At 43.0% G+C, this 9,549-nt stretch overlaps 1 protein-coding gene across 1 annotated transcript in view; it reads right to left on the bottom strand.

The window, feature by feature from the left end:
- Positions 1 to 6,024: 6,024 nt before the first annotated feature.
- PAICS (phosphoribosylaminoimidazole carboxylase and phosphoribosylaminoimidazolesuccinocarboxamide synthase) overlaps positions 6,025 to 9,549 on the bottom strand; it is a 41,577-nt gene continuing 38,052 nt past the window's right edge. The window contains exons 18-21 of the mRNA XM_063337223.1: positions 9,358 to 9,441; positions 9,073 to 9,253; positions 7,935 to 8,093; positions 6,025 to 7,244 (exon numbers count right to left, since the gene is read on the bottom strand). Of these exons, the coding sequence (XP_063193293.1) occupies positions 7,078 to 7,244; positions 7,935 to 8,093; positions 9,073 to 9,253; positions 9,358 to 9,441 (591 nt within the window). The 3' untranslated portion in view covers positions 6,025 to 7,077. The remainder of the gene's footprint in view (positions 7,245 to 7,934; positions 8,094 to 9,072; positions 9,254 to 9,357; positions 9,442 to 9,549) is intronic.

Genomic DNA, 9,549 nt, shown 5'->3' with positions numbered 1-9,549 from the left:
AATGGGGCAGAACCAGCAGCTCGCCTGAATGTTGGCATAGACCTTGCAGTAAAATACCGCCAAGAGGCTAGGCTTTGTACGTAGCGTTTGCAGTTCGGGGAGTACTGCCTTATTCTTTTGATTATTTTTTTTTTTAACTATTTCCCCCCCGCCCCCGCCATGTCACACAACAAGCGTTCTTTAGATTTCGGATGATAAAACAGCAACAGGCTAAGGACCAAGTTTGATCAACTTCGTTATAATAACGTAAGTTAACAATTGATGCAATTTAGCCTGAGCAGAACGCAAGTTATCTAGGCTTGAGTGAAAGGGAAAAAGGGAAAGGTACAACGCCATTAATGATAAGTCTTATCTGCTGATGAGCAGCAGTCAGGGAAATTGTCAACCTCTCATTTCTCTGTCGCGACGTAAGGACGTCTCCTGCCCCAGGTGAGCGCTGGGGCACCTCATTTATGGGATTGCACCTTCCCTGTTGAATCCTACAACTGACAGGCTGACGTGGACGCGTTCTTGACGTGAGAACAAAAGTAGATGTGTCTCGAAAGATCAGTGATCGGTAAGCAGGGATACAATAAATTGGATATATGTGTGTGTTAATAGGAGAAATGTCATAAACTTCAACATGAGGAACTGGAGTCGCTTTAATGAGAAGTATCTGCCCAGAAGTGATGTGCGTTCTTCAAATCTTTCTGGCAAGGAATCATTCCCAGTTTTGCCAAATTGTGGCTAGAAGTCTTGCTGAAGTTCTTAATTCGTGATTGATGTTCACCTCCAGTCTCTTCACCTTAATTACTCTCACCAACAGCATTTCCTGTAACGACTTGATGCCCTGGGTGAGAACCAATGACCTTCAGGTTCAGAAGCAGCTTTCTAACAGGATTTTTCTTTTGGAAAGGCTTTGGTGGGGAAATATACCAACTTCATCACGCTCTTTCTAGCAAATTTTCTCTCTGTGGGCTTTTTACTGGTCCTGAGTTTCTTGCAGGACAATATGCAAAGATGGTTGTGAGATTATGTTGGTGGGGGTGGCTGTGGAACTTGGAGTGATGGTAGAACATCAGTAGGGAGAGGTGTTTGCTCTGAACCCCGCGAGAGCCTCGGCCAGACTCAAATGTTGCTCGAGGCTGTAGGAACTGAACACCCCCCCAGCCATGGCGGGGGCTTAGAACTAGATGATCTTTAAGGTCCCTTCTGACCCGAACCATTCTACGATAAACCTGGCTCTTTACTGCTGGATTTTTCCAACAGGAAGGTTGTTGCACTTAGTGAGGGGACATGAGAGATCTGTTTAAGGATTACAGCGTCCCTGCCACTTTGTACCTTACTGAAATGTGTCCATCACCACCTCATTTATGTGCTTTTTTACAACAACAAAAAGCTGCAGATGCTAGTATGTGAGTTATTCTAAAGCCTTTACCAAAACAAAGTAAAATAAATCACAGAATGGTGGGGGTTGGAAGGGACGGTCGAAGATAAAGAGTTCAGTTAAGATTTGGGCCTTGATTTTGGTGGTTACACTTTCCTGGCTGCTAATGACTGCAACTGCTTTCACAAGCCAAGGCCAACAGCAGGCTTTTGGTTTTAAAGGCATGATTGCGGGGGTGATAGTCCAAGCCATGTAGCTTAAACGCCGTCAGGAGCGCCCCTGGGGACGTGGCAGGCTCTCTGGGACAAAGCGTTTTGAACGTTAGCGAGAAAAAAGTTGGTAAAGAACTCTTTATACTTCTGGTTGAGGGGTTTTATTTTGTTTGGTAAATGAGACAGAAGAGTGTCCAATACTGGGAGTAACTTTTAAAGCAGGCTGGGTATGAACCTGTACTAGCTCGGAAGCCGGGCATTTACTGGATGTTTGTGTGTCAGAGGAGGGAAATGATGTCATGGGAAACGGGGGACAGGGAGCTGTGCTATATTAAGACAAATACAGTCACTTTCCAATCCAAATAGAAATTTTCGGGAGCTTGGCATCTTAAACTACTCCATTATATCATCTATTTGTGCACGTGTTGGTTCCTCGCGTTCAAGAGCTTTCTGCTCTGTCAGCTAGGAATGCATTTATCAGCACCAAGAGCTGTATGAGGTGCTCGGCAAAGCGGGCTGGAAGGTGGCGGGGGTTGTTTTGGGGGTTTCTTTTTTTCCTTTTGTTCTTTTTTTTTTCCTCTTTTTTTTTTTTGGTTTGTTTTTGTTTTTGTTTTTTTATCCTTTCCTATTCTGTCAGACCTTACTTAGCTCTGACTGAGGGCTACTTGCTGGGGCTGCCCCAGCCCATCCTCTTCCCCGTGCTGGTCTATCAGATCTGCTCATCGCCCTGAAGGATGAAATCCCGGTTAGCCCGGAGGCTCGAAGTTCCTGTGGAAGGCGATGTGTTCTTTGCTGTGAAAAGCTCTGTCCTTGAAAAACCTTGAGCTTGATGCTTGATATTCCCAAGAATCTGTGGAGCTTTTGGCAACTTGTTTGCTGTACGGTTTTCCTATCAAGATATCCTCCTACTGGTGATGACAGCTGTCATTGGGAGGGGAGAGAGAGAGAAAAGCTGTTTCACCGATACATCTTAATTCCTTCTTCAAGAAGTTTTGAATTTTACCTTCCATGCGGAACAACAAATTTGTCTTCTCCAAGTCTCAGGTCTTTACATTCAGGGCATTCTCTTCAGGCAGTAAAAGTCCTGCAGAAAGCTCCCAGCTCCCAGTCATTGAACTGATGTTTCACAGCCATCGTCATTCCCATACGGAGAAAGATCAGGATGCGCCTAAGGCCGCTACAAGACTCCCGAGGCAGAACCCCAAAGCTCTAGAGGCAGCTGCAGCCTTGCTGTGGTCCAACTCTTGTTGCAGTTATTTAAGGAAACAAATTGAAAAAATCGAAAAAAGGGGAAATAAAAATTGTCTCTTCCTACAGATCTCCAGATGGTGGTTAAAGAATTCATCAAAGAAGTAAGGGAAAAGTTTTTATCCCTTTCTTTGACTAGAGAGGGGATTACATTCCTTGTAACCCAGGTGACTGTTCTGACCTGCAGGGTGCGTATCCTGTCTTGAGTGAACAGGGATGCTTCGGGATCCTGGCTGGAATGCTGGCTTTGTGCAGCCTGGTGAGGCTTCGATGAGTAAGAAGAGACCTGCCGAGACCTAAGATGCTTCTGCAAAAGCACCACAGCAGATGGTTCAGTGGTAGGGGACCTCACCTACCCAAAATGGGCTTGGTGGCTTCAGGTCCCTCTCGCTCAAGTAGCCATTGCACAGCAACCCCGGGGAGCTTTGAACGCACCCACTTCCATCTGAAATGGAATAGGGAATTGGGAATTGGGAACTGGGACTGCAACCCCATTCTCGAGGTGCTTGAGCTCTGCAGGAAATTCAGGGTTTGTGGTTCGTTGTTTTTTTTTGTTTGTTTGTTTGTTTTTTTTAAAAAAAACCCAACCCTCTATGAAACTTCAAAGTTCTCTTGTACGTACCTTGAAACAAGTCTTGATTGTTCAAACAACCTTTACACCTTATTTTTGTCGGAGCCCGGAAATTGAGCATTCTCATGTGTAAGCTTTTGGAAGTTTTGAAGAGGGACGTGTGCGCTGGAAACGCGTATGACAAATACAGTGCAACGGGCACCGCTGGTTTTATTTTAAAACATGGCTCAAGATCTCCTTCTGGACACTATTTCACAATTGAGTTGCATTGCTAAAGAAATCACTGGGGCTGCAAGAAAAGGTTCAAATGCCCACTCTAGCGAGGGAACAGCCACGATTTTTCTTTGGGTATGAATTACTTTTTAATAGCTTTCAAAAAGAAAGGCATCAAAAAGAGGGAGTGCCTTAATGCCCTCCCCAAGAAGCTGAGATCGCAGCCTCTCCTAGGCCTTCAGTTCTCTTTTTACAGCTCTCCGCAGGCAGAGGACATTCAAACCGTACCGCCAGGGTCCTGGATAGGTACTTTAACCTTTGAACTGTGGCTGGCCGATGCACAACTGGGTTTCCCCTCATTTTTACACAACGGGCTTTTTTGGGGTTTGGGGTTGGCTTTTTTTGGAAGTGAAATGATGTTATAAAGGCTGGACACCAGGTGCCTCTCACCTCTACCTGAAGCAGCGTAGGATGGAAAACAAGTCCTGCCCTCAAGCGCTTCCCTCTGCTAAGTCTAAATGGCTCCTTGCTGATATCTTTAAAGAACTTATACTGTTAAGCAGGTAACTGTTAATTAGGACATAATCTAATCCCAGGTCCTTGTTCCACCGCAGGTACTTAAAAATTAAGTTTTTCATTACAGGTATTCCAACTCAATTTAAAAAAAATGCAAATAAATTTCAGTAACCACTCTATGTGGTAGTTTTTATGAAGATAAAAACACTTTTTATTTAAGAATTTGTTGGAATGCTTTTTTTTGGTCCAATTTTAAAAACCAAGTGCTGCAAGAGCGATTTCTGGCTGAAGAAAGGCTCAGGCTACTGCATTAACGTAACAGCCGGAATGCTGAACCAAGGGAAAGTATTTTCATTTCATAGCAAAAGCTCTGTGAAGAACTTCCAGCGAAAAAGGCTGATTCGCAGCACTTCGGCCCTTAGGACAACCCTATAAAGTCCTTGCAGACATGACAGATTTTGCAGGGTTCTTCTGCTGATCACAGCACCACACTTACCGCTGGCTGCTGTGTCTTAGTACTTCTTTGCAAGGCAACTGCTCAAGCAAGGGTTTGCTTCGGAAAGTTCAGTACAGGCTGCACCAAAAAAAAAAACAACCCTCAAACAACACACCCCATCCAAAAGCTGAAGAATGACCATCTCTATGGCAACTAAAGCACTTAGCACGCTCATGCCCAACGTAAATTGGCACAATTTTGCAAATTAAGTTAGTACAATCAGGGTGCAAGTAATTTGAGGAAAGTGACTAGAAACAGCACAGACTATTCCAGGTGTAACACTCAAACTGTTGTCCGTTAGTGATTTTTATTGCCGGGGGGAAAGACGGTACAGAGACAGCAGTACAACACAGCCATGCATGTGGAAGAAGAACCACAAACGGCTGGCCAGGGTAGTCTGTCTCACCCATGGTGCTGGGCTAGTCAGGTGACTAATGGGCCTGGCAGGTTGATTACCCATCAGAGCTAACACCCAGTGTAGTGCTGGGTAGGGAGGGAAGGAGATGACACCTTCACCTCTTGTGTAACCTCTCCCTCAGGTTATGTATTGTTACACAGCCGAGCTGGCAGCCTGCTGCCACCAGGAGAAAGGAGGGCTGGCTGCGCTCTCCTCTACAGTTGCTGACTCCGGTCCTTGTCCGATTACAAGGTAAGATGATCCAATTCCCTCACCCAAGTAAAGCGCGTGCACTCAGCTCTTTTCACCTGGTAATGTTTGTGCTAGTTGAAGTTAACTCCCCTATGGTGGTAGGAGAGCTAGCTGACAGCACGCTTTCAGATGTCCTAGCATAAGTAGGCAGGGGAGAACAACCTTAGTAAGTAGTTTGCTTGCTAAAAAACCAGTCTCAAGGATCTTCACTGAAGTCAGTGCTTCCACAGAGATGGTATGCCACCAAGGCATTTCAACGTCTTTGTCATCACTCACCCTCACTATCATTGCTATTTCATTTAGAAATCCATTAGAAAAGCAGCCACCCTCAATACTAAGAAAAGTTATTTTGCTTTTGATCAATTTAAAAGCCCCTGCACTTCACTCCAGAATAGAGCACTGCCAAGAGCACTGTTTAGAGCTCTTTGATACAGCTACACCTACAACACGGTCCCCTCCTGTGACTGAGAAGCCCCATAGCAGCATTCAGCCCAGTTACTCACACTGAGGGGTAAGCCTGACCCACCACAGGGTCATAAAGCAGTCCATCAGGTAAAAGGCAACAACAGCTTCCTGCCCCAGTGAGACAATCAAGTAGCAGAGTATCTTCCAGAAGACTGTCACCTTAATACCACTCCATGCAGGTTTTGGCGCACAAGCTTTTTACAAGCTTATTCCCTAACTTAAGATCCTGAAGTTATGTACCGCACCGCTAGCTAATTTGAGCATACTTATTAAATAAATCTCCATAAAGAAGCTTTGAATTCAATAGTTTATTTATAATTGTAAAAGCATGAAAGTTACATACATTGAGTAATTGCATATTTGTTAGAATCGTACCTACTCAGAAGATCAGTGTGTGCAAAGACAAGACAGTCATGCTTACATTTCCCCCCAGTAGTTTGTTGCTTTACTCTTTATTCCCCCCTTCAGTTCAGTAAGATTTCCCATAGAAACAATGAGGAAATATAGATATAGAATAGCTAGAGTTATTGACATGTATGAAGACAGTCTGACAACATCACATAGGCCCTTTAGAACAACTGAAGGTAGAGATCTGCCTAGCATTTAAAAGGGCAAAGACTGGACCAGGCAAGAGTTGCAGCAAGAAGGCAACAAGCCTAGTTACAGTTCATTCAAACCGCTCGTGTTTATAGCTTGTTAACGAACAAGAGAATTGGTGTCAGCTTTATCAATGGGTTATGTATACACACACTTAAAAAACCCCCCACACATGTATGTATATACATTTTTTAAATAAGGCAAGTATTTATTTTCAGGCTCTTAAAACATTTTTCCAGCCCCCTTTCCTATTAATACAGCGTATGTTGCCATTTTATTGCTAAAGAAAGCATACCATCATTGCAAGCAGAACAGCATCAGCACTGGCTTTAGTTAGCAGTCCAGTTGAGTTAATAAGGTTCAAGACATACATAATTACTATGGAAGAATGTGACTGTTACAGAAATACAGAAGACTAGTTGAATTCTATTTAGATCGCACCAAATCATTCTCTTGACAGTCTGTAGTTAACAGTATACACTACAAAGCAGAACAGCACCATTATGGAGCAACAGAAAGAGATACCTAAAATACTACTTCCCCATCTTTTACTAAGTTGTTATATTAAAAAAATACACAAGGGAAGGATAGGGCACAACAGACTTCATCTGCTGCTCTAACAATGCTTTCTTCTGTAAGAAAGGACGCAGGACTTTTCAGCTCATCCAAAAGGAAATCCTAATAGGAACGAATATGCACGCCATTATCTTTGCGTAACTAGTAAGAGTTACTTGTTTGTATGACTTACAAGGTGCACTCTCGAAGTTTTTTGTCAGCCTGCTTCAGCGAGATCCAGGTGTTTAACATGTTTGATCGCAGTTTGGCCCACACCAAATGGTTGTTTAACCCAAATATCTGGGCAGCAAACTGGGCAGCTCCTTCAGGTGACAGAGTGGTAGGACAGCTCAGACCTGCAGAGAAGAGAGTGCCACTTACTAAAGCATATTTACTTTATAGCAAAACAAAACACTGCCTCTGAAGAACAATTTAAGACTACATTCGTTTCAGCCTCCAGGAACCACATGATCTAGTTTTAAAGGTACTGATGTGTCATGCATTCCACCACTTCTAACACAACTGCTTCATGACATGTTAAACCAAAAGCCAGCATACCAAACGACTCTCCTGACAGGGAGGTAACAGCCTGCTGGGCCTCCTAGTTGCCAAGCATCCATTCAAGTCACTCACAAAAGTTTAGTCATACAGGTAGCAATGCACTGCAGTAGCAGTTAGAGTTAAGCTCTTACCTACACTGATTGTGGAGAAAGGAGGAAAATGCAGCTCTATAAAACTGAACAAAATTCAATCATTTAAATCCCAATTAATACTAATTCCAATTTCCAACTGGAATGTTTACCAAGGATAAGCCAAAGTTTATATCTTTAATATTATTCCTATGTAATCTTTAACCTGCCTCTTGCACTTTTTGCTGTCAAGAAGTCAAAGATGGTATGCAAGATATTTCTAGAGACTTTGTTCAGTACTGATCCAGCCACTTTTCCAGTGTTTTGCCATGTATGTTTGTATGCGTTATGTACACTAGAACAGTAACAAAAATAGAGCTAGGTCAGAACAAGAGCATAAACTGAAGATCATCTTACCACTGGGTAGTCTGAGAGAGGACCACACATCCTGAGTACCCCAGTCAGCTGAGAGCGGAGGACAGTTGACAACCGGATAAGCAGTGTTACCAGACATTACTGGCCCCAAACCATTGCTTCTGCCAGCTACAGCAACAAACACTGTTGGGATTCCATCTCCTGGAGGAGGGGGAAGGAAGACATTCAGAAATGAGCAATCCACCTCGTTCTATAGCACTTGCTTTTGTGGGAAACTTTAACTGCAAACAGAATGACAGGCTTGGATATTTTTTCAATTCCATTAGATAGCACTAGAATTTTGTGTCTAAATTCCCCCTTTATAGAAATATCTTCTAAATCTTGCAGCCTTAAATCCCAGCTACTGTTTGCCACAACTGAAGTTAGTATGTCTTACTCTGCCTCTGAGAGGAAGTCTCAGTATGAGAGGAATTGGTGCTCCTAGCTTTGTAGGGAACATAGCCATTAAGCCTCTGGGATCTTTAAGCACTCCTCTCCTCAAACCTTACACAGTTCACCTCAAATTTAGTGTTTCTCAACTATGGTTACCACATCTGTAGTTTCACCAAGTAAAAAGTATACTCCTACAAAAATAAATAGCTCTTATCTCTCCTCTGCTAGGCTATAAACATGTCTGAAGAGACACCAAGTTTTCTAAGTAAAGACCAGAATTTAAATCAAGTATCTTTTTCTCATGGTGTCTAAAATAATGAGGAAGAACGTTTTCACGAAACAGGCAGGAAAACATAATGAGAGCAACACCTGCCTTGTTAATAACACATAAGAATATTCAGTCAGCTACAGAAACTACCACTCCTCATTTCAAGAAGGACCAGCATCACCAACAAGATGCTACAGTAAGTGTATTAACATGATCATGGCTTGGGCTAAGTAGTTCTGGTATGGGGATAGAAGCAGAGGTTAGACTTCGAGCAATGAAGTTGTGGCTGGGCAGCAGGACGATATATTACTCCATAATTGCTTAGTGGAGTCTATAACCGATCATTATGTAATTAGCAAGTACAGAACAGCATTTAAAAATATTAAAAAAATGACACCCCCCCCCCCAATCCTTAAGTTGCCAAGTCATTCTTGAACATGACGTTGTTTCAATCTAAATCAGTAATTCTTTGGCATTTACCTTCATATTCTGCTTTGATCCTCAGGGTTTCATCTGGCCCTTTGTGAGCAGAGGTCACTCTTAACTCACAAGGAATTCCAAAGGTTGCACATGCCTTTTTTATTTTTTCACAGTGACTGAGGTCAGAAGGGGATCCCATCAACACCACAACTCTACCTTGGCTCTTTGTTTTCAGAAGCAACTAAGGAAAAGAGTGAAGAGGGGGCAAGGGAAAGAAAGGCAGTCAACAGGATTGAAGACGTGCAGTTATCAGAGTTTAAATAGGTTGTTCATAAAAACAGATACCTCTACTCTTTCTGCAACCCATTCAAAGTTTCTCTTAACCATTTGCAGGGCTTCAGGAGTCACTTCTTTCAGGTCCCGGTAGGACTGAAAAGAAGAAAAAAAATAAATACTGAAGTTAATGCGGGTTGGGTAAACAAAGCACTCATTTTGCTACCATAATTGGCAAGAATACCCCAATTGAAATATTTATGC

Source organism: Chroicocephalus ridibundus, chromosome 5 (assembly GCF_963924245.1).
Source record: "Chroicocephalus ridibundus chromosome 5, bChrRid1.1, whole genome shotgun sequence".
NCBI classification, from domain to species: Eukaryota; Metazoa; Chordata; class Aves; order Charadriiformes; family Laridae; genus Chroicocephalus; species Chroicocephalus ridibundus.
This window is presented reverse-complemented; position numbering and strand designations above follow the sequence as displayed.